This window comes from Spinacia oleracea, chromosome 6, assembly GCF_020520425.1.
Source record: "Spinacia oleracea cultivar Varoflay chromosome 6, BTI_SOV_V1, whole genome shotgun sequence".
Lineage (NCBI taxonomy): Eukaryota > Viridiplantae > Streptophyta > Magnoliopsida > Caryophyllales > Amaranthaceae > Spinacia > Spinacia oleracea.
In genome coordinates, this window is record NC_079492.1 from 104,715,513 (window position 1) to 104,741,442 (window position 25,930).

Below are 25,930 nucleotides of genomic sequence, written 5' to 3' on the forward strand. Positions count from 1 at the left end.
TGCAAACAGCTAACCGCTAACAGGTAGTCAAACCAGCTATCAGCTATCAGCTAACAGCTCCTAACCAAATAGGGCCATCAGCTATTTACCAAACACTTTTACATAACCGGCTAATACAATCGACTAGTTAACCAAGCTAATACCAACAACTAGTCAAAACTGCTAATACAATCCGCTAGATCTAACAACTAACCGCTATTTGCTAAACAGAGCCGCAACAAGTAGTTCCCAAGTCCCAACTCCAGTGGTTTGATGTAGCAGGTAGAGTCCAATCAAAGGGTCAAAATTAACAGGATAAACACCTGCGAGACCTCCAGAATGCCCACATGGCAAATTTTGGAACTTCCTAACATAAAAAAACAAAAAAAGAAATATGCATATACTCCTGAAATCACTTCAAAATTTTGGGGTGTTCTTCATCACACTCGAAATTTTGCAACTTTAATCACCAATTTTTATCGCTGTAAGTTTATTTCCCAATTTGATTTATCATGTTATTTCTTAACGTTTTTCGAATGACTAGTAATCTCATTTTCTTTTCTTTTTTGGCGCATCCCCATTTTGTGAAACCGGGGCATTTTTTGCGTACTTTCCTGCTTAGTAATGTCTGCATTTGAAATTGTATTATGTTCATTTTTTTGGGTACTTTCCTGCTTAGTAATGTCTGCATTTAGAGGTACAATTTATTCTGCAGATTATGACGGAATTAGTTAATTTATGCTAAAAAAAATTAACATTAACCATATTGAGAAATTAAGGGCAAATGTAGATTAGGTTAAGCTGTTGCGTGCTTAATTTGTATGTTTGGAGATATTCTTAATTTTCGATTGTGCAAACATTAAGTTTTCCTTCAATCTTGTTGCAGAATTTTGGAGCTTTTAGGTTTGCAGTATAAGTATCATTTTAAGTGCCTGATTTTGAGTCTTAGTTGCTCCGTAACCCTATTTGTCCTCTGACATTGGCTCTCATTTTATTTTAGAAGGAAAAAGGGAAGATATTTGTGTGTTCTGTGACATTTGAAACTCAATTTGTGTGTTCTTCAGTTGTTGGCTCACATTTTTCTCACTGATGTATATGCTGTTGTTGAAGACTGTTTCATATGCAAGTTCTGGACCTGAAAACTTATTAAGCCGTTATCTATTGTCCGCTCTGTGCAGGCATTGCTAAGTGCTAGGCATATAGGTAGTTTAACACTTTTGCAATTTGCGAACATGAGTTTTGTGTTCCGTGGTAGCCGAGGGGATTTCGAAAATGGATTTTCAGGACTTATTCCAGAAAGGCGTTCAGTAGTACGTTTTTTTTCTTTCGAGATTGAAAGTTACATTTAGTATCATGTCGGAAGTTCATTTGTTTGACTCAGCTTGCATTTTTTTTTCGTACGACAGAGAATTCAGCCTGGTCGACCTTCAAATTCTTGGGCATTTCTTGTCACTGGTAAGGTACTAAGGTGTATGCTGTGTCATTAGACTGAAGTGAGATTTCACATTTGTACTTTACGTGACTAATACCTTACGTCCACTTTGTTTATTTGTGTTGCAGTGCTTTTGTTGTTCACAATTTTGAACACCCATCATATGTCACCTAATTTTCTGGTAAATTGTTTCAAAATCTACAAGGCGTGCCTATCATTATTACCTATCTATGAGGTCACTGCTTGTGTTTTCTTCCGCTTACTTGAGTTGTATGACGTGAATATATGCAGCTCTGGCTGGTTCTTGGTGTGTTTATGTTTGCAACTAGCTTAAGGATGTATGCCACGTGTCAACAGTTGCAAGTTCAAGCTCAAGCTCGTGCTGCAGCAGCTAGTGGCTTGTTTGGACACACCGAATTCCGTTTGCATATGCCATCGTCCATAGCTTTAGCAAGCAGAGGGCGACTACAAGGGCTGAGGCTTCAGCTTGCACTTCTGGATCGTGAGTTTGATGACCTAGGTATATTACACGCTACAAGTTCTGTTACCATCGAATTTCCTCTGTTTGTTCAGTTTACCCGTGTTGACTTTTGACACTATTCGCAACTCACTATCTTTTGTGTTCAAGATTCGTCTCATTGTGTATTTTCAAAATATCAAAAACATTACTTCTGACAGTTAAAGATATTAAAGGTTGAATTATGCATTGACAAACGTGGTAAAAGAAATGCGTCAACTAAACAAAAATGGAGGAAGTATCTTACAGACGAACATGGATCTTTTAGTTGATTTTTAATATTGTATGCACAGGAGGTGTTAAGTTCTCCATTGATTGTTCTGTAGATTATGAAGCATTAAGAGCACTGGATGCTGACAATGTCTCCAACATTCCTTCAATGAGTGAAGAAGAAATAAATGTCTTACCAGTCCACAAGTACAAGGTTACAGGACCAGAGAGGTATGGTACACTTTATTATCAAAGAGTGCTGATAGTTTCGTTTAGTTTGTGAAAAAAGTATAAAGGTTCTGTTATGCAGTTGGCCTGCACTTTTTGTTGCCCTAGTTTAATTTGCTTTGCTCTGTTATACTAATGTTGATAACAAATACGAAGTATAAAATTACCTGATAGTATGTTGCCAGGAAATCAGACTCCCGCTTGGCAGTTAGTAGTTACATCTTCAGTTTTTACTCGGTAACTAAAGAATGTGTATGCATATTTCCAGTACTGAACTTGCAAATGTCTACATCCAGAAAGTTAAATGCTTCATATAGTAGCCTGAAGTTGCATTTTTAATAAAAGATAGTATTATCTGAGATCGTGAATGATTCAAAATTTATTTGTACATAAGTAGCATTTGGTTTTGGCTCATTGTATTTCCACCATCTCACGTAATTTCTTCACATTCTTATTAGCGAGGTTTCACAATCACAAGAGGCTTCCCCTTCGTCAACTTCTACTGAGGTATTTTATCTACCATTGGCTGGTGTAATGCTGTATTCATGCAAAAATGGTTGCCTTCTGTTATCTCATTCTTCTTGGTTCTCCTGTAGTTCTGTTTTGTCCTGTAATGTGATCTAACGACGATTGCAGGGACATTGTGATAACCCCCCCCCCCCCCCCTTATGTGAGTGTGCGTGCCATCATAATCATGCATGTGATGATTTACATTACTAATGACCCCCTCCCCTTGAGTAAAAATGTAAATTTACTGTGCGTAATATACTTGCATGGCTTAAAAGTATGATAAATGTACTTCAATCCTCACCTTGAAGGTTTATTTATATTCAATGCGATTTTTTACATTTTGTAATGGAAGCTTAATTTCCAATTGGAAGGGAGCAGGAAGATAATGAACTGTAATAGGCTGAAATAACGATATAGCGGAAAAAAAACTGAGGACGGAATAAAAGAGGAGGAAAACCCGGAAACGAAAGGATAAATGCCTAGTGCAAAAGACATGCCCTGAAATGAATTTCGGTGAAATTATGGATCATATAGCAAACAAAGCTTTTCTAGAATACCAATTGCCGTTATTTTCAAAAACTACTCATCTGGTAATAGGGGGTTGTATAAAATTACCCATTTGGCAATTTGGCCATTTCCTCCCTTCTTTCCCGAATCCATATCCAAATAAAGGAAAATGGATCAATTGCGCTCCCCCCCCTTCCTTCTCTTCAAATCCTCTTACGAGTCTTATCCAAACAGATTGTTAGTATTTGTTTTGATTGTGATCGGCAGAGTAAAATGCTGTGGTGTTCCTTTAACAATATCATGTCTGTTTCTTGAACAGCTTAAGCAAGATGCTAATGGTGCAAAGGATTCAGAAGATGATCTTGCTTGTACCGTATGCTTGGAGCAAGTGAAGAGAGGAGAACTCCTGCGTACCTTACCATGTTTACATCAGGTGTGTGACCTGCTGATCGAATATTGATCCATTTGAATGATTCATGCACAAAGTTGTCAAGATCTTTCTGTCGTGACAGCTTTTCTTTCCCACCCTAAAATGAAAAAAAGAGTTCGTAGGCGGGGGCAGGATACAAAACCTGTAAGGCTGTAATCTTAAGGGCATGACCTTAAGTGCTACCATGATTTTGTTTTCTAAAACTAATGTGCCTGGCTCGGCTCCGATAATGCAATTCCGGGAGGAGTTGGTAGTTCGGCGCGAGCAGAGCAGGAAAACCAAATTGTGCGAACGAATGTAAGATGCCAAGCCCCACACCTAGAATCGTACCCTTGGCTTGAGGGTCGGAGTGCCGGCTGATAGAGGGCTAGATCACAGTCACTACATGATGTCCTCTTTACCCTCATTTCAGAAACTTCTACAATCACTTTTCACCAGAAATATGTTATAAATTTTCTATATTACAAAGTTTGGACTATTCCTTGTTATCTAGGTTGCCAAATGCTATATGGATAATAGTTGATTGCTTTCATGTTCTATATTTTGCAGTTCCATGCCAATTGCATTGATCCATGGCTGAGACAACAAGGCACATGTCCGATATGCAAACTAATAGTGGGGTCTGGAACGCAAGATGTCTTGGACAGTGCTCCGGGTATTGCCGATATGGTCTAAACTTCTATATATTCCAGTATATTATATTAGATGTGATATTACCTGTACAACTCAAGGGCTCTCCTTCCTCGTCATGTGTATAAACTGTTGTATGAAGTGGTAGAACTTGCAATTAGTGCTCGACTTGCTTCAGCTCTTCATAATAGAGTAAAAATTGTGATCCCTGCAATCACATACGAGGGTCAATAGCTTGTTAGCATCGGAATGTTTTTCACTCTTCGTATGTTGGAAACTTGACTGATGCTCTGCTGAAGATGATCTTCTCTGGCGTCATATATTATGTAAAGGCACCCATATTATTACGCGTTAAGTTGTGCTAATGAAGGATCTGCAGAACTAGATGAGATACATGAAGGTGGAAACCAGTTCGGTCAGGGCAACTGCGTCTGAACTCTTTATCCATCATTGCTTCCATCAACCATGTTTGAAAGATTGAGGTTACTGTATGGCTACATTTTTTTATTTTTATTTCTAGCATTTTTATTTTTTATCTTTGGAATTGAAATTATGTTTCAGATTAGACGAGTCTTCCCCCAGATAGCTGATGGTGGACTAGCATAGGAATCATGGGGATGAAAACAGCATGCTTCATGCCTTGTTGACTGGTTTGATTAAGTCTTCCTTTTTGTACTTCCTTTCTTTAACATAATGTCATGTTCTTTTACGCACACTTGTGTTCTTTAGGTGCACGATGCTCACTGCGCACCATTGTCCACCATGTAAATTGTGGTTCCTCCGTTCTATATTAATTGCTACATTTTCCTAATTTGGAAGTTTCATATTAATTGCTACTTACCCATTTTTGATAACATGTTCTTTCTAATTTCTATAATTAGCTCATTACATGAGTCCCTCTTTTTATTTCTCTCCTGTTCACACACGGTGTCCTTAGTTTGTGTGTGCCTCTCCCCCATTTAGCAATTTATAATAATAAATTTAATATAGACCGTCCTTGTATCACCGAAGCCCAGCCCAGCCCAGCCCAGCCAATTTATAATATTGACTTATTGTTAATCTCCTAACTGTGTAGTACAAATGTACAATGGGTTTTTAAAGTCAAAGTTGTACTACAAATCTGGAGATTGTATGATCGCCACACAAATTAAACTGGAGTTAAATTAATGAATAAAATAATATAAATGTAATATCAACTGATGAAGACATTCATTCATGCAAACAGGCATATGATATCCATGTTTTATAGACTTGTAGACATTGAGAGGGGACAGAGGTAGAAGTGGAATAAGGAGATACAATGACTTTGATCTGTTCTCTCATATCTCTCAAGTCAACTTGTTTTGTTATAATCCTTACACTCATTCTTTCTCTCCAATTCATCTTGATCGACGGCCATGGAGGCATTAGTCATAATGATCACGATGATGGCCCAGTCAGTCACGACGACTCCAGTAAGAAGAACGATTCGAGGAATCTCATCATAGTAAAAATATGGTGTCTAGTGATATTCTTAGTTAGTACTTTTGCATTTGGAGTCTCCCCTTATTTCTTACGATGGAATGAGAACTTTCTCGTTCTTGGGACTCAGTTTGCAGGAGGAGTCTTCCTTGGAACATCAATGATACATTTCTTAAGCGATGCCTCTTCTGTTTTTAAGAATCTCACATCCCTTGAATACCCATTTGCTTTCATGTTAGCTTGTGCTGGATACGTCCTTACCATGTTTGGGGATTGCATAGTTATGTATGTTGCCAAGAAAAGCGCCGGGAAGAAAAGGGTGGGTGTAGAAGGAAATAGAGATGAGGAGCAGCCAGAGAAAGATGAAGAGGTGGAGCATAGCCCAATCTTCATAAGCACTGCATCAGTTGGGAACACCGTTCTTCTCATAGTCGCTCTTTGTTTTCATTCAATTTTTGAGGGCATTGCTGTTGGTATTGCAGGTAACCTAATCAGTAATCACATTTCCTGATTTTCCCATGATGTTTTAAGTTTTTTATGTAATTTTTAATTCATCAATTTCTTCGTTAACCCAATCAAATCAGATGGAGAAGCACGACCAGGGGTTTGATTTTCTTATTATCATTCTTATACTGAATTCTTTGTTATTGATCTTTGGCCCAGATAATGAAGGAGATGCATGGAAGAATTTATGGACAATAACACTACACAAAGTTTTCGCGGCAATTGCAATGGGGATTGCCCTCTTAAGAATGATTCCAAAGCGGCCATTTGTGGCAACTGTGGCCTACTCTTTCGCCTTTGCGATATCGAGCCCTATTGGTATAGGGATTGGCATAGCCATTGATGCAACAACTGAGGGTCGGGTAGCTGATTGGACTTACGCCATTTCTATGGGATTTGCAACTGGGATATTCATCTATGTTGCTATTAATCATCTCATTTCTAAAGGGTATAAGCCACATTCCTCTTGTTACTTTGACACACCGTTTTATAGGTTCTTTGCTGTTCTTCTCGGGGTTACTGTCATTGCAGTTGTCATGATTTGGGATTAAGTATTCGCAGAAGTCATACCACCACGTACAGCAGTAAATATTTTTCATCTAAACTTTCTTCATTGTTGAGCTAATCAAAGCAAATTTCACGTTAAAAACTTTGTTTTGTTGTTTAGATGCTTTAAACTATTACATGTTTGTTCATTAGTCGACTTTACGCATTGCGAAACATAATTTGTTTGGAAGGGTGACGGTCTGTGATAGCATATAGTATCTTGTACTCCCTCCATTCCTTTTTGTTCTTCCCGTTTCTATTTCGGGCGTTCCTATATGTTCTTCCCATTTCCTTTTTTGGACATACCTTTTTACCATAAAATTCCCCACCACCCTTTATTTAATTCATTCACATTTTCCTATTCACCCACCCAATTCCACTTTTATAATTTTTTATTATTTTATTAAAAATATCTCCTCTCTCCTTCATTTCTTTATTACTTTCCTTTACTACTTTATTCCTTTCTCTTACATTTAATCATTACTTTTACACCCAATCATTACAATATTTCATTTTCTTAATTTCCACACCATTTTCCAAATGGGAAGAACATAAAGGAACAGAGGGAGTACTAAGTATGATTTAGAGTTTAGAAACATGAAGTTTGTAACTCACAATTTCGATACTCCTATACACCATACATTTTATGTTCGAATCCTCATCTGCCTGTTAAGAAGATGGAAACCCCAAGAAGAAGAGGCTCCAGCTGGGGAAGCTTGTCTTTAGGAAAGCCCTAGATCGCACCAACGAACGAGCATAGCAGCAGCCAACCGAGGCCACCACACGCCCATAAGGCACAACGCATGGCCTAGACATTGCTTGCATCCAAGAAAGAACACTAATTAACTCACCAAAATCAGAAAAGAAGAAGGGAAAGAATCAAGTTGTACCAATCAAAGGAAGACAAAAGTTCATAATAACCAATGTCATTAAGAGAGACTAATGAGATGTTTAACTTTAATAAAAATCATGTAACCCTAAATCATATAAAAGGGAATCACCTTGATTACATGAATCAATAAACCGCCACAAGCCTCTGTCCTGACAGAGCGGGTGAGCCCATTCGGTCGGACACGTGCACAAACGCAAAACAACAAGTATAATCCCCCGACCCGGATGGGGGATTTAACCATTCTAGATTTCTTTGTTCTTGCACTCGGTTAGGCCACTTTGCCTGGTACTATCAGGCGAAGCCCTTTCCTAATTAAGCTTTACTTCCAACAAGATAAATTCTAATGCGATTGTGCCAGACCATCTCATGAAGACGATTGAGTAACTATATTAAAACAATAAGTATGCAGTCTAGATTTTAAAAATTGAAACCATGCAAACTTGGTACCTTGGTGGGGATGGCGTGAAACTTTCGAGTCTCACTATCTGCTTGTGCTAAATAGTTAGTTAATATAATTATATCAGTAATGCAAATGGTGCATGTTAGTTTGACCAACTTACAAATTCAAATTAAATGAGGTATCATAATCATAATAATAATAACTACTTAAAAAAGGCCCAACAATGCTTTTATTTTGCGTAATTTTTTTTCCCAATGTATCCCTTATATCAATTTGTTATTACAATCATGCCACCCAATTCATTTTATATTATTATTATTATTATTATTTTCTTTTTTTGACACATGTACACATAGAACCAACATTTGTATCACAAAGTAGGCTTTAGCTTTCTCATAGTAAAATGAGATAGCATTTGCATGTTCCACAAAGGAAATTGGAACAAAACAGTCCCTCATCTCCCTCTCCTTCCTTCTTACTCCATTCTTGATAGTCATTTGCTTTGGTTTCTTTAGCAAAACCAACAATCAATACGGAAACTCATTGTCGAGGTTTGTGCTTCTATACCCCTCTAATTTTTGATACTTTGTAATTTCTATTTACTTGATTCTTAATTTCAATTTTTTTAGTTATTTAACTTAAGAAACAACTTTAGGACTTTAGGTAGTAGATTAATTGTATAATTTCTTATGATTTGTAGGACGCCACATGAAAGATGTCAAATTAAGTGGCCTGTTATAAGAATACAAGCGCAAAGTTTTATTGATTGTTAAAGTTGCTACAATATGGTGAGTACTGCTCTTTATTTTCATATTCATATCTTGTGCTAATATAATTACCGGCTTATTATCAAGGTTTTATTGATTTCTTTTAATTCCAATTTTGCTATTATGTTCAATTCCTGTGTTTTGTTAGAAAGACGACGCTTTTAATTTAAGCGGAGTTGAGCATAGGATATGCTCAAGCTACTCTAATGTGAGTTTTTTTAGCTTATATTTACTTTTGAGGGAAGCGTATGTTTTTATTTTAAGTTGAAAGTTGAATAATGTTGTATTGTAATTAATTTTATGAAGTTCAAACAGAGCCGGTTTTTCTTTTGTTGATGTAATGAATTTCCATTTTTAGCTTTGTCAATATACTTTTACATGATGATATGTATACATACAACTAGATTAGATACCGTGCACGCACGGATTTTGACATTTTTTTCACAAAATGTTTAACTGAATATCTTCCAAACTACTGCATACTTATAACATTTTTAACATACTCGTTTATATTTATTCATCTAATATGCATATTTAAAATGCTAATATGGTAATTTGATCAAAATAATGAGTGATATATTTTCTATTATTAATATAGCGATTTGACTAAAATATTACTAATTTAGAATAATTATTATTACGTCGTAGCTATTATTTCCATAATTTATAAACTTAATTTTGTTTCCATACATAAATAGTTAATAAAAAAAAGGTATAAAATAAAATATATACACTTTTTTAGGAAAATGATTTTTGACGGGAAAAAATCGCACCAGGAATTGACACGTGTCATTCCTGGTGTCTCTTTTAGTATATAGTAAAGTAATAGATTTATTAGGAAGCGATCCATTATAGTTTGTTGGTTACTTGAAGTTGGTATTCATTTGGTTGATGAGAAGTGGCATTGTTGAGTGATTCAGAGAAGTTATCAACTTCCTACATGCAAAGGCTACATTTTGGTTTTATACACTTTTAGGTATAATGGTTGTGACGGAAAAATTTTGAATTAGATTGTAAATTTGTTTAGGTTTCGATTATATCAACTATGCTTACTTACCCCAAAAATGAAAAGTAAAATGGTTGTGTAATTTCTTGTTCCAATGGTCATTAAGTGGCTAGCGACCAACAATTAATGAGTGTTTTTATTAAGGAGTAGCCTGGTGACATCTTATGTTTTAAGTGAATGAATATGATGTAACATAGACTTGTGTTCTTTTTTATTCTGGCTACTTGTTTTTTTAAGGCTATTTCTGGCTACTTAAATCGTACTTCAATTGTAGTATTTTGTGAGCCGTATATATTAAGCCTATTTTCCTTGATATTGCATTTGCTGGTTAAAATAGACCACCTCCATGTGCTAATTAGCGCGCAAAAGGATACCTCCTAAGCAGACAAGTTCTACTTTCTTTTTTCTAAATTACTTCATAATAATGTTAAGTCTTGGTAGTATGGAGTATCAAAGAATGCAATCATATGCATAAGATCAGATAGAAGATAATTACCTTAGCAGTTTGACAGAAGCTTCTTTATTTTACTTTTTAATTCTCTTCTGTAAATTATAACATGGAGTAATAAAACTAATTTCCTATTGTAGATGATAGTGTACACGTTCAAAAAATGGCGACAAAGAATTTCACAAATATGCGCATTATCGTGCAACGCACGTACCTCTTGCTAGTAATCTTAAAGTTCTTGCAGAGGAGTTCTCTTATGATTAAGGCGATAAAGTTTTATATCTTATGTTTTTTCAGTAGGTTTACATGTAGACAATAAAATAGTTTCAACAACATAATAAAAAAATATGATATATTTTTAAGGCAAATGACCTTTATAATTTGTTTTTGAAATCACACCTTAATGTAATTTTTTTTGCGAAAGACAACCAAATGCAAGTTTTCGGTATTGACTGAGCTTTTGCGGCCATTGACTTGCACGTGAGCAACACGTGTGGTTTTATTTTGTTATAAAAGAACCTTTTTTAACCCAAAATTTACGAGAAAGGACATTACATATATATTTTTTTGTGAAATAGCACCTTAATGTAATTATTTTTTTTGCGTTAGACAACCAAATTTAAAGGCAAGTTAATTTTCGGCATTAATTGAGCTTTTCTGGCCATTGACTTGCATGTGAGAAGCACGTTTGGGTTTATTTTTCTAACCACACCCAATTTCTTGGACGGTACTCCAAACCCTCATAGTTCCGAATTCTCTCTCCTCCCAAATCCATCACAAAAAGTTTTCAACAATGGCGGCATCAACCATGGTGCTCGACCCTAAACCAATCTCGCCACCACCCCAACCTTTACCACCAACAACCTACTCATTCACTCTCTATGGTCGTCGACCGATTGAAATCCCTAGAAAGACAAATCTCGGAAATTTCCCTCTTTTCAAACTCTGGACCGAAGAGTTCCCTTTTTCTCAAACCAAAAGATATTAGGGGAAGAAGAATAGAACACATCCGAGCTAACATTGGGTGAAGATAAATTGAAAATTTCCCAATTGTCAAAACTTCTGGAAATTTATTTGTTGCTTGATCAATCAAAATGGTGTTTGATTTAAGAATTGATGAAATCGACCCCTAATTATCTGGAGATTGAATAGATATTAATTCATTCTCATTTCCACAATTATTTCACTCTCATTTGCTTATATGCATCACTGTGTGAAATTTGTAGGTGGGACTTATTCCAATTCGTTTATCATGAGCTCAACGGTCAAAATACTAGAAAATTTCTTGAAATCACTTGTTAAAAATGACACAACCTCGATGAAAGATGCAATTTCTAGATTACAATAAGTTTCTGAAGAAGACGTAGTTTCAATAAAAAAATGCAGTTTCTAGATTCGCTTAGCTTTAGACGAAGACGAAGAGTTTTTGGGTGTGGTTCGCAATAAAGTCACACGTGCTGCTCACGTGCAAGTCAATGGTCGGAAAAATCAATCAATGCTGAAAACTTGCCTTTGGTTGTCTTTCGCAAAAAAAAAAAATTTACATTAAGGTGTGATTTTACAAAAAAAATTATATAAGGTCATTTCTCGCAAAATTTAGGTTATAAAAGGTCATTTTATAACAAAATAAAGTCACACGTGCTGCTCACGTGCAAGTCAATGGCCGGAAATGCTCAGTCAATGCCGGAAACATGCCCTTGGTTGTCTTTCGCAAAAAAAAATTACATTAAGTTGTGATTTCACATAAAAAAATATATAAGGTCATTTCTCGCAAAAATTGGGTTATAAAATATCATTTTTGACAAATTTGCCTATTTTTAACTAATTTTTTTTGGGCATGAGAGATGCCCTGAGTTACTCCATGCACGATTAACAATTATCCGCTAGCCCCTCTCTGGAGTCTCTAATACAAGTGAAGCTACTTAATTTAGAAAGTTTGGGTTGTAGGCCTGTAGCTAGTAAAAACAGTGTTGCCGGACGTTACCCAATTTCAATTCATTTTAATTATCTATTCTATGACTTATAGGTAGGCAGTGGTGGTGCCAGAAAATTCGTACTACGTGTTCGAAATTTAAACTCAAGTCATCTTTTTATACAAAATATTGATCAATACTTTTGAGATCGTACATAAAATACATTAAAATTTTAGCAACACAGTTTATAGTCTAAAATCTAATTAAAACGCAAAATAATGGAAAGAAACGATGCTATAGTTGCATTTAACAATTTTCATATTTTAAAAGTAACTTTATATAGGAATGAGTATAAAAATATATATATGATAAACTAATGTTACTACGTACTTTTTTTTTAACGCAAAAAGTTAAAAGTGTTAGGAAATATAATATGGATGTCAATTATACCTCCGTCAATGTTTCCGGAATATTTTAGGGTTCAGCAAAACCCTAACTATTAAATCATATATATACCCGGTACTACAGGGCCGGTTTTGGGGCGGCACGGGGTGAGCGACGGAACAGGGCCCCCAAATTTTAATTTTAAATATAGTGTAAACAGTTTCCTAAATGTACATAAAGACTAATGTGGAGCATTGGTTAAGATAACATGCTAATATGAAAATAGCCTGGGTTCAATTCCCCTTCTCATCAAGATTTTCCTTTAATTTTTTTAAGTTTTTAATAAAAACTTACGCGGTGATTACTAGGCTGCTAGCAGTTGGGATTACCAATTACTGGAAACACAAATTCATCTCTTCTTCCCCATTCTCATCCAACTTTCAAAAAAACTTTTCATCTCTCATTTAATTTCTTTCCTTCAAATCGTTTTCAAACAAATAAATCTTCAATGTTCCAATGAAATTGATAATTAAACTATTATTTTTTCACCCTAATTTCCCTACATATGCAATTTACAAATTCTTCCATTTTCACAAATAAAAATACAAGCTTGATTGTTAGAAATTCACTCTATTTTTTGGATACAATAATTGGGAAAAACACACAAAGCTAAGGAGTACGAAATCTACTAATTTTTGGTATGTTTTGATAGTCTCATTGTTTTCCAATTTGATTTTGCCGATAATTTTAATTAAATTATTGATTTTGCCAATTATAATTTTATATCTGCGTTGAGTATTGCACATGCATAATTGCGTTTTATTACAAATGTTTGATTGAATTATCGAGTATGTAACATGCGTTGTTTGTGTTAATTTTTGTTGTTCCTAAGTTTTGGTTGATGACACACACATATTGCAAACTTCCTGATTATGGTTGCTAAATGACTTTGAACAGGTAAATGCCCAAGTTTCTATTAGGATAGGAACTTGAATAAGCTGGTGAAGTTCCTGATGTACACTTGGAACAGTCACTGGAGTTCCAGAGCTGGAAGTTGTATTTGTTCCAGTTTGAAGTCACAAGAGGAGCAACACAGTTACATATCAAGAGTTCCGAATATCCACAAGAACTATTACAGACTCATGGCAACGAGTTCCTATTTAAACATAAGAGGAACTCATTATTGTTCCTGAGCTGGAACAAGTGAAGCTTCAGAGTTGAATGCCTCACCAAAGGAAAGACATATATGTCTAGGTAGTTTATCTTGCTTAGACTATATGTAATATATTAATATGCTAAGTAGTATATAAGGAACTAGAGGAACTTGGATTACTCGTGTGTTTTTGTCAAAAATATCAAGCAACACAGTTTTAAGGAAAATACTTTTAAATAAAATATCTTTTCCTATTTAATAAGAATAAGATTTTCATCACATTCTGTTACTTAAATAAAAACAGTTTTTATCTTCCTAAAACTTCTCCTATTTATTTTGACAAAATAAATAAACATTTTTCAGTGATTGACATAGTCTTAAACACGTCCAGCAGTTGAGGAAGTTGTGTGGGAAGTGGTCTCCCCTTGTTCCTCAAGTCTAGGGACGTGAAAATCAAAGTGTCAGTTGTTGGCAGTTGAGTTTTTGAAGGGAACAAACCCTAAGGACAAAACTCTATATAAGGCCAAGAAGTTTTCTGAAAAAAACACACAAACTTTCTAAGAGTTCTTGCTTTCCTAAAAACGCATTGTCAAAGATTTTTCTAAAAACAGTTTGTGTCCTAGTTAATCCTAAGTTCCTAAGTGACATATATACACAAAAGCATCATTAATATCTAGAGTTATCCAAACACGAATTGTATTTGGTATTAGTAAGGATAGAGTTATCTTGTTGAGACTTAGAGTTTAAGTCTGAGAGAGAGAAGTGAAAGAGCTGTAATCAGAGTAGATTACTGTGAGGAACACAAGTTTGAGAGGAACTTGTGTTGGAGAGATTATTGTAATCGAGGCATTACTATAATAAAAGAATTCTCTTCTTGATTAGTGTCAAGAAGTTTTCACAATTGTTGTTATTGTCTTCTCTATTCTCAGTTCCTTGATTGTTTCTTAAGTTCCGCAAGAAACTTTATCAAAGTTCTAATTACAATTCACCCCCCCCCCCTCTTGTGCGTGTTCCTACTGGAATAACAGTTGGTATCAGAGCCAGTACTCACTAAAACACAGGAAACCCTGTTTGAGTCAAGTTCCTGAAAGTATGAACTCACAAGAGAAACTGGAAGAAGGTTACTCGACACAAAGGCCACCTATGTTCAATGGCAAGTTCTACTCATACTGGAAGAATAGAATGGAGATATTCATCAAAGCTGAAAATTACCAAGTTTGGCGTGTAATTGAAGTTGGAGACTTCGAGGTAACAAAGACCAATGCTGAAAACGAGGTAGTTCCTAAACCAATGTCTGAATTTTCTAAAGAAGACTTTGATAAATATGAGATGAATGCCATGGCTGTCAAAATCTTGCATTGTGGGCTTGGACCTCATGAACACAACAGAGTCATGGGGTGCAAGAACGCAAAACAGATTTGGGAACTACTTCAAGTAACCCACGAAGGAACTAATGAAGTTAAGCTTTCCAAAATTGACCTTTTGATGTCTAAATATGAAAGATTTGAAATGCTTCCAAAAGAAACTATTCAAGAAATGTTCACTAGATTTACTAACATAACCAATGAATTAGTTTCTCTTGGTAGAATCATTCCCACAGATGAACAGGTAAGAAAAATACTAAGAAGCATGCCACAAGATGATCGTTGGAGAACAAAGGTCACTGCACTGTTTGAGACCAAGGACTTCACCAAGTTCAACATTGAACAACTTGCTGGTTCCTTGATGACACACGAATTGCATCTTGGAGCTGCTGTTCCTGAGAGCTCAAGAAGTCGAGGACTTGCTCTAAAGGCTGAGGAACTCGATGAATCTGAACCAGATGAAGAAGAAGCTGCCATGCTGGTCAGAAGAATGAGAAAGCTCTATAGGAACTTCAAACCAGGAAACCAGAAAGGAAGGAACTTTGCCAAGAAAATCACTAGTTCCAAAACTGAGCAAGGTTGCTTCAAATGTGGAGAAACTGATCATCAAATTCGTGAATGCCCTCTGTGGGAGAACGACAAGACCAGAGGAAAAGGGAAGGAACATGTCAAAGATCGCTTTAACAAGTCTACCTTCAACAGACCAAACTTCAAGAAGGCCATGATAGCTGCATGGGGCGAAGCAACAGACTCAGAAGACGATGAGGAACAACCAAATGAAGAAACTGCAAATCTCTGCCTTATGGCTAGAACAGAAGGAACTGATCAAGTTCCATCAGAAGAAGTAAGTTCCTCCACTCTTCAGTGTCTCTCAAAGTCAAAACTAATTGAACTGTTGCTAGAAACTCTAGATGATTACAAAAAGCTAAGTATATTAAAAGCACAAAGTGATAGAGCCTTGGAACTCAGTAAAGACCACATAAATTATCTGAACAATATTCGATCTGATGTCCAAGGCAGGTTCTTTGAATTACTAGATAGAAATACCTCTATTAATGAGTCATTCGAAAAAATTAGAAATGAAAACATCCTTCTACAAGTTCAACTCAGTCAATATAAGATGTTTAATCTAAGTTTAGATCCTACAAAATCCTTGGAGATCAACATGGGAGTTTTTAACATCGACTTAGAAAATTTAAACAAAGATCTGATCACCACAAAGGAACAAAAAGAGAAACTGGAAAGGGAACTATCCATGGCCAGGGCACAGAGACAACCACCTAAAGTTCCTCCCAAATGGATTGAGAATGCTCAATCTAAGAGAACAGAAGGATTGGGCTTTAACCATAAAACTAGTCATAAGAAAAAGTATGTGGATCTTCCTAGTGTAAAAGTCTGTTTCTCATGTGGAAGTGGAAGTCATATAAATACTGAGTGTTCCAAGATGAAGGAACAGGATCAAAGAAACATAAATTATGTAAAGCAAAAATGGGTCAAGAAGTCTGAAGTTATAGTTGAAAAGGAACTCGAGGAAACCCGAGTTCCTGTAACTAACCTTTGATCTCTTTACAGATTCTAGTGAAGGGGAACAGCTCGTGGTATCTCGACAGCGGGTGTTCCAAACACATGACAGGAGACAAATCTAAATTCCTCTCACTAGAAGCCTACAATGGAGGAACTGTGACCTTTGGAGACAACATGAAAGGAGAAATTGTTGGAATTGGAAAAGTTGGAAGGTCAAGTTCCTACGCCATTGAAAATGTATTTTTAGTCGAGGGTTTGATGCACAGTCTACTAAGCATCTCTCAATTCTGTGACAAAGGAAACTCTGTAAGTTTTACTTCTGAAAACTGTCAAATCATAAACAATAACACTGGGAAGGTTATTTTGGAAGGAACTCGTAAAGGGAACACATATTCTGTGGATCTCAATACAGTTCCCAGGAACAATCTAACCTGCCTCAGTGCCCTTGAAGAAAATTCCCTACTATGGCACAGGAGGTTTGGACATGCTAGTTTCTCTCTGCTTGACAAACTAAGATCAAAGGAACTGGTTCGAGGACTCCCCTCAATCAAGTTCCTAACTGATAAAGTGTGTGATGCATGTGCAAAAGGCAAGCATGTCCGAAGTTCCTTTAAATCTAAGAAATTGGTAAGCACCACAAAACCATTGGAACTCATCCATATGGACTTATGTGGACCAATGAGAATTCAAAGCAGAAGTGGGAAAAAAAATATGTATTAGTTATTGTTGATGATTACTCTCGCTTTACTTGGGTCATATTTCTAACAAGCAAGGATGAAACGTTTGATGAGTTTGTTACATTTTCAAAGAAAATCCAGAAAACCACAGGTCACCAACTGATCCATATAAGATCAGATCATGGAACAGAATTTGAAAATTACAAATTCGATGAATACTGCAAGGAACAAGGTATGGACCACAATTTCTCAGCTCCCAGAACTCCACAACAAAATGGAGTTGTTGAGAGGAAAAATAGAACCTTAGAGGACATGGCAAGAACCATGCTAATAGCCAGTTCCCTGCCTAGGAACTTCTGGGCTGAAGCAGTCAATACTGCTTGTCACATTATAAATAGAGTTATGATTCGAGCAATCCTAAACAAAACCCCCTATGAGCTACTAAAAGGTATAAAACCCAACATCTCTTACTTTAGAGCCTTTGGCAGCAAATGTTTTGTCCACAACAATGGAAAAAGGAACTTGGGGAAGTTTGATGAAAGAAGCGATGAGGCAGTGTTCCTAGGATATGCCTTAAATAGCAAGGCTTATAGAGTTTATAACAAAAGATCTATGTGTGTTGAGGAAAGTGTACATATAATATTTGATGAATCTAACAAAACTGACATAGTACAGGAACAAGAATTTTTCGAGATTGGTTTATCTCGTGCTGCAGAAAATGATGAGGAATTCCAACCAAGCAAACACACAGCCAGAGGAACTGCTCAACAAAATCAAGAAGTTCCCGTACTAGAGGAACAAGCAGAAAACCAAGAAGATCCAGAAACAACACCAGAGGAACCCCACAATGACCAACAGGGAACTCAGGTCATAGAAGGAACTGACGAAAATGCCACAACACCAGTAGCTCAATTTCAACCTAAACCTTGGAAGCATCAAAAGTCCCACCCAATGAAACTCATTGTGAGTGACATCAGAAAAGGAACTCAGACAAGGTCACAACTAAGGAACTTTTGCGCATTCCACGCGTTCCTCTCCATATTTGAGCCAAGAAATCACACTGAGGCTCTGGAAGACGCTGACTGGATCATTGCCATGCAAGAAGAATTAAATGAATTCAAAAGAAACAAGGTATGGCACTTGGAACCCAAACCAAAGCACCAGAAGGTGATAGGGCTGAAATGGGTGTTCCGGAACAAGAAAGATGAACATGCAACAATCATAAGGAACAAAGCAAGGTTAGTGGTCAAAGGTTATAACCAACAGGAAGGTATTGACTTTGAAGAAACGTTTGCACCTGTTGCTAGATTAGAAGCCATTAGAATCTTAATTGCTTTTGCTGCTTTCATGGGTTTTAAACTTTATCAAATGGATGTTAAATGTGCTTTCTTAAACGGTTTCTTAGAGGAAGATGTTTATGTGGAACAGCCCCCTGGATTTGAAACTTCCGAATTTCCAAATCATATTTACAAATTAGATAAGGCTCTCTATGGACTAAAACAAGCCCCTAGATCTTGGTACGAGAGATTATCAAAGTTCCTCCTTCAAAATGATTTTAAAAGAGGTAGAATAGACAAAACCTTATTCTTAAAATCTAGAGGAACTGACTTGTTAGTAGTTCAAATTTATGTTGATGATATATTATTTGGAGCAACTAATGAAAATTTGTGCAAGGATTTTGCAAGCTTGATGAGCAGTGAATTTGAAATGAGTATGATGGGGGAACTCAATTTCTTCCTTGGTTTACAAATCAAGCAAACCGAGGAGGGAATCATGATACACCAACAAAAGTATGTGAAGGAACTCCTAAAGAAATATGAGCTAGAATCAGCCAAAGTAAATCACACTCCCATGGGAACTGCTACCAGATTAGACACTGATCCAAATGGGAAAAGTGTGAATCAAACGAAATACAGAGGTATGATTGGATCACTATTATATTTAACGGCCAGTAGACCTGACATTTCTTTTAGTGTAGGACTATGTGCAAGATTTCAATCGAATCCAAAGGAGTCCCATCTAACTGCGGTGAAAAGAATACTAATATATCTCAAAGGAACTGATGACCTATGCCTATACTATCCAAGAAGTGGATCTTTCGAGCTAAGAGGATATGCGGATGCTGATTATGCAGGTGACTTAGTGAATAGAAAAAGCACATCAGGTATGGTACAGTTCCTAGGTCCATGCATGGTTTCTTGGGGTTCCAAGAAACAGAACACTGTTGCTCTATCCACAGCTGAAGCTGAGTATGTAGCTGCTGCAGCTTGTTGCTCACAAATTCTATGGATAAAACAACAGCTAAGAGATTTTGGTATTATCTATGATTGTGTTCCTATCTATTGTGATAACACTAGTGCTATTTGTATTTCAAAAGATCCAGTTCATCATTCCCGAGTCAAACACATCCACATTAGACACCATTTCCTTAAAGATAATGTTGAGAAAGGTTTGATCAAATTAGATTTTTGCCAAACTGATCACCAAATTGCTGATATTTTAACTAAGCCTTTGAACAGAGAGAAACATGAGAAAATGAGAATGGAACTCGGAATGATCAAGCTAAGGTAATTGCCAAATTGAAGTTCCTCTAAGGCAAAAGCAAAAATCATGGTACATATAGACTATTACAAACACAAAATCTTGTGTGCAAACATAGTTGAAGCTTACCATCGTGGCAAATTCACTCACACTCCAAATGAGCAAGGTAAGAAGTTCCTTTCAAACTAGTTAAGTCAGAGATACGAAATTAAGCAAGTCAAAGTCAAACACAATTTTTTTTCATTTTCCTTTTATTTTTATCTATTTATTTTTTAAAATTCAAAACCGAATACCCATATTCAAAGAATGTTTGGAACGGTTCCATTGGCAATAAATAGGAGAAACTCTTCCCTTTCCACATTCAATCCATGCAACCCCCTTTCTCTCTCTCCCACACGCCTTCTCCACTGACATCACCTCTCCTTTCACCTATAAAAACCTCCACCATGGTTCTCACAAGCAACAACACTGATCTCACATCCCTCAAACGAAAGAGAAACCCTTCATCTCCAGTTCCCATGGATACCTCACCCATTCAATCGCCAATTCCTCTTCGATCCCACAATCCAATGCTCGCAATCACTCAGGAGGAACAAACCGACACTGACATCGAAATGAAATCCCCAATCTCAAACCCTAGATCCTCCACAAGAAAATCCAAAAAACGACGAGTGGAAGCTTCTGGTGAAAACATCGAGGAAACAGAGGAGAATGCTCAAACTCAGGGGGAAGCAAAAGGGTCCAAGAAACTCACTGCAAAGGAAAACAACCTGGTCGAGGGGTTCGCAATCAACTCAACATGGTGTGAAGCCACGAAATTTAAAGAGTTGATGGAAATCCTTGAACAACAAAAATGGGTAAGTCTGTTGAGTACCTATGCCAAATCCCCCTTAATTCCTGAAGCTATGAAAGAATTCTGCAAGAACTTTGCATGTGTTGATAATGTATGTTCAAGTAAAGTGAATGGAACTCGCATCGAATTTGATGCCTCTTATCTGGAACAGCTGTTTGGTACACCCAATAGGGGTTTTGATATGTGGCTCAAAGGTCAAATCACAGTGACCATAGATAATGTAGATGAGAAAGATATAGTTGGTTCCATTGGAGGAGATTCTAAAGTATCCACCTCCACCTCACACAACTGCTTTTCACCTCTTCAAAAATTACTGTTTAATATTGTGTGGAGAGGTGTAGTTCCTCGAACTCAGAAAAGGAACATAGCAAGTCTGTTTGATGCATGTCTCATGTATTGTCTTGAAAGGAAAATTCCCATAAACTTTCCTGCAATCATGATCAAACACTTATCCACCTGTATCCCCAAATTCAAAATTCCATACTCCTCCCTTCTTACAGAAATCTTCAAAAGCTTCTCAGTTGACCTTAGCCCATACTTTGTGATTCCCTTAAAATCCACCCAAATCCTTCAACTTGAAATGCTCCATCTATTAAATCTTAAAGTGGTTCAGGGTAAAGTCATTAGGGATGGAAAGGAAGAGAAACAAGATGAGGAAGATCAGGAAGGAACTGTAGTTAAAGAAGAAGTGGAGGAGGAGGAGGAACTCGAACAAATAGAGGTCCCTTTATCTCGAGGGAACAGGAAGAGTGTAGGAAAAAGAAAGAGCTTGAGGGTGGCAATGAAGGAGAACAAGAAAAGAGGGCCTGTCTTCATGGAAATAAATGAGGAAGGGGATGTCAAGGAGATGCCCATAGAGGAGGATGCTGTTCCACTGAATCAAGAGGAACTGCCTGAAACTGTTGGGCCAAGAAAAAGGACACCCAGATCCTCCAAAAAGTCCAAAGCTCGTCGTGTTCCATCTGAACAGGAACATGTTCAAGATCATGGGGGTGCCTGGAACACAAAGGATGATCAGATATTGGAGCTGAAGGCAACAGTTGCTCGTCTGGTGGAACTACAGGAGGGAACAGATCACAGGATTAGCTCAATGCAGGCCCACATAGGTGCATTGGTTACAAGTGTCAAGACTCTCCAAAACAATCTTCACCACTACTCAGAACAAGCCAATGCAACTCGTGCCACAATCCTCACCAAGATCAACAATCTGGAATCTTTTGAGGAGACTGTGATAGAAGAAACTGCTGGTTCTGGTTCCCCATCCCAAGCCTAAATCACCCTATCCCATGTTTCTTTTATCTTTTGCCATGGAACAATCTTTTTAATTTGCTTTCGGTTTGTATAATTTTCAAACTTGGGTATTTGTTCCATCTTATTTTGACTTGCTTGGTTACACATATCTGTGCTTTCTAGTTTTGATCATTACTGCTTGCTTTCAATTTATTGTATGAGTTGGTTTAATACTTTGAGGCTAGCTTAACTTGCCAAACGTTGATCGTGGGGCACTGTGTTTGGAATGGCTATATTTCGTGCTATGCTTTTTGTTGATGTCAACAGGGGGAAGTCAAGGGTGCAAACTTCCAAGGCACACTCAATCCCAGTTCCTGCATCAATCTCTCTGAATCTCTCTGTAAGTTTATCTTTCTTTCTTTCTTTCTTCTCTTTAATCTTTCTCTTTTGTTTTTCAATTTTTATGTTCTGTTTCACAATAGTCTGTATAAGTTCCTGTTTGTACTTACTCTCTTTGTAAAAAGTTTGCAAGTGTTGTCATCACCAAAAAGGGGGAATATTGTTGTTCCTAAGTTTTGGTTGATGACACACACATATTGCAAACTTCCTGATTATGGTTGCTAAATGACTTTGAACAGGTAAATGCCCAAGTTTCTATTAGGATAGGAACTTGAATAAGCTGGTGAAGTTCCTGATGTACACTTGGAACAGTCACTGGAGTTCCAGAGCTGGAAGTTGTATTTGTTCCAGTTTGAAGTCACAAGAGGAGCAACACAGTTACATATCAAGAGTTCCGAATATCCACAAGAACTATTACAGACTCATGGCAACGAGTTCCTATTTAAACATAAGAGGAACTCATTATTGTTCCTGAGCTGGAACAAGTGAAGCTTCAAAGTTGAATGCCTCACCAAAGGAAAGACATATATGTCTAGGTAGTTTATCTTGCTTAGACTATATGTAATATATTAATATGCTAAGTAGTATATAAGGAACTAGAGGAACTTGGATTACTCGTGTGTTTTTGTCAAAAATATCAAGCAACACAGTTTTAAGGAAAATACTTTTAAATAAAATATCTTTTCCTATTTAATAAGAATAAGATTTTCATCACATTCTGTTACTTAAATAAAAACAGTTTTTATCTTCCTAAAACTTCTCCTATTTATTTTGACAAAATAAATAAACATTTTTCAGTGATTGACATAGTCTTAAACACGTCCAGCAGTTGAGGAAGTTGTGTGGGAAGTGGTCTCCCCTTGTTCCTCAAGTCTAGGGACGTGAAAATCAAAGTGTCAGTTGTTGGCAGTTGAGTTTTTGAAGGGAACAAACCCTAAGGACAAAACTCTATATAAGGCCAAGAAGTTTTCTGAATAAAACACACAAACTTTCTAAGAGTTCTTGCTTTCCTAAAAACGCATTGTCAAAGATTTTTCTAAAAACAGTTTGTGTCCTAGTTAATCCTAAGTTCCTAAGTGACATATATACACAAAAGCATCATTAATATCTAGAGTTATCCAAACACGAATTGTATTTGGTATTAGTAAGGATAGAGTTATCTTGTTGAGACTTAGAGTTTAAGTCTGAGAGAGAGAAGTGAAAGAGCTGTAATCAGAGTAGATTACTGTGAGGAACACAAGTTTGAGAGGAACTTGTGTTGGAGAGATTATTGTAATCGAGGCATTACTATAATAAAAGAATTCTCTTCTTGATTAGTGTCAAGAAGTTTTCACAATTGTTGTTATTGTCTTCTCTATTCTCAGTTCCTTGATTGTTTCTTAAGTTCCGCAAGAAACTTTATCAAAGTTCTAATTACAATTCACCCCCCCCTCTTGTGCGTGTTCCTACTGGAATAACAATTTTGCTGCAAAATTGCAAAAATATAGTGGAGAAGATTTAACGGATTCCTTCCAAACCATTTCTTCTGGACCTTAAACATCAATTTTAACGGGCACCATAATAGGACAAATTCAGCACCGATATACTGTGACAACTAGGGTGCTACTGCTAGATATAGCAGATTGTTAACTCCCAGGCTGCTTCAACATCCAAACCCCTCAGCTTTGGGAAATTTTTGATTTTGAAATTTTAATTAACTATTAAAATTTTTTTGTTTAATGAAAATAAAAATTTTGATTACAGTAATGAACCGAGTGCCCCATTTTAAGAAATGGCGCAGGGCCCATTATCGTGGCGTAATTATAGCCCCGGCACTGCGGTACTATATGGAATAATACAGACAACACTATTCTGTCTCTTACCCCTCCTGTTTATTCACAATACATTATCAGCATCAAACCCTAGTCGACTGAGCGAACGAGAAGAGAACAGAGAAAACTACCGTAAGATACTGCCGCAATTTCAATCTGTTCTTTAAAGTCCATATAATTCGTATTAATTATTCTTCGCAAGTTGAAGTATTTACTGATATGCGTTATGTGTAAAGTGATTGATTCGTATTAATTTTCTACCTTTCTCGAGACAATTACAAAATCTGCGATATTAGTAATATGTGATATCAAATCATGAATTCATATTGCAGCTTGGATATTGGTTTTGGTTAATCCATTTTTTTTTTCTCTGAATGCATGTGACAGCATATTGAATGTGATCGACTACATATTATTGTCGTAGAAACATATGTGATTGCCACTGCCTTCCCTCCAACATTACTTAATTCATATGAAAAACTGTACATATGTGATCTGTTTTTTATTTATTTTAAATTTCATATTAATGTTCTACCTTTTTGTTGGATTTAATTTCATATGAAAAACTGTACATATGTTCTATATCTGTTTTTTATTTCTTTGTTTGTTTCTACGATAATACATATGTGTCATGCTATAGTATATGTAAATTGATATTAAGAATATTAGGTTTCCGAATTATATTTTTGCAATCACTACCTTAAATAATTTATACGTATGAGTTCTTTTGAACAACGGTATGGAATTGCATTATGATATATATATATATATATATATATATATATATATATATATATATATATATATATATATATATATATATATATATATATACATATATATATATACTCCCCCCCTCCGTCCCGGAATACTTGACCTGTTTTCCTTATCAGGCCGTCCCTTAATACTTGACCTGTTTCTAAAAATGGAAATATTCTAACAATATTATATTATTTCTCACTCCACCCCTATTAACCCACCTACCCCATACTCCACACAAAAAATAATTAAAAATTCAACCCCTACTCTCCCCCAACTGCACCTCTTAACCCACCTCCCACTAACTACATTAAAATAATACCCCACTATCAACTACTACCTATTAAATTAAATAAGTCAATTCAAGTCCCTTAAACTCTGTGCCGGTCAAACCGGATCGAGTATTCCGGGACGGAGAAAGTATGTATATTATCTAAGTCCTAATTTGCAATATTCAATTGTAGTGTGAACTATGTCGAACCTTACAAAACTCGAATTTGCGACCCTTGATATTACTGGAAATAACTATTTATCTTGGGTGTTAGATGCTGAAATTCACCTAGATGCAAAAGACCTTGGTGATACAATCAAAGAAAGAAATAAAGCAACAAGTCAAAACAAAGCTAAAACTATGATATTTCTTCGCCAGCACCTCCATGAGGGCCGTACATGACTATAAAAGATCCACAAGTCCTTTGGAGTAATCTAAAGGAAAGATATGACCACCAAAAAACTGTGATATTACCTAAAGCTCGTTATGACTGGTTACATTTAAGACTACTAGACTTTAAGTCTGTAAGTGAATATAACTCAGCTATGTTCAGAATTACTTCACAATTGAAATTATGTGGAGAG

General features: G+C 36.3%; 2 protein-coding genes across 3 annotated transcripts; both read left to right on the forward strand.

Annotated features, from left to right (window-relative positions):
- Positions 1-289: 289 nt before the first annotated feature.
- Positions 290-5,158, forward strand: LOC110775149 (E3 ubiquitin-protein ligase SDIR1). 2 transcript variants are annotated; one of them, XM_021979750.2, is made up of 9 exons: positions 290-463; positions 1,158-1,289; positions 1,386-1,434; positions 1,540-1,592; positions 1,703-1,931; positions 2,255-2,369; positions 2,825-2,873; positions 3,703-3,816; positions 4,363-5,158. In XM_021979750.2, the coding sequence occupies exons 2-9, from the start codon at positions 1,212-1,214 to the stop codon at positions 4,486-4,488; spliced, it is 813 nt and encodes a 270-aa protein (XP_021835442.2). In that variant the 5' UTR covers positions 290-463; positions 1,158-1,211; the 3' UTR covers positions 4,489-5,158. The 2 variants fall into 2 exon arrangements, with proteins under 2 accessions (XP_021835442.2, XP_021835443.1); XM_021979751.2 differs by lacking the exon at positions 290-463 and having other exon boundaries at positions 1,212-1,289; positions 1,386-1,439.
- Positions 5,159-5,395: 237 nt separating this feature from the next.
- LOC110775147 (zinc transporter 1) lies at positions 5,396-7,103 on the forward strand. The gene is made up of 2 exons (XM_021979749.2): positions 5,396-6,386; positions 6,568-7,103. Exons 1-2 carry the CDS (start codon positions 5,744-5,746, stop codon positions 6,957-6,959), a joined length of 1,035 nt encoding a protein of 344 aa, XP_021835441.2. The 5' UTR covers positions 5,396-5,743; the 3' UTR covers positions 6,960-7,103.
- Positions 7,104-25,930: the final 18,827 nt, after the last annotated feature.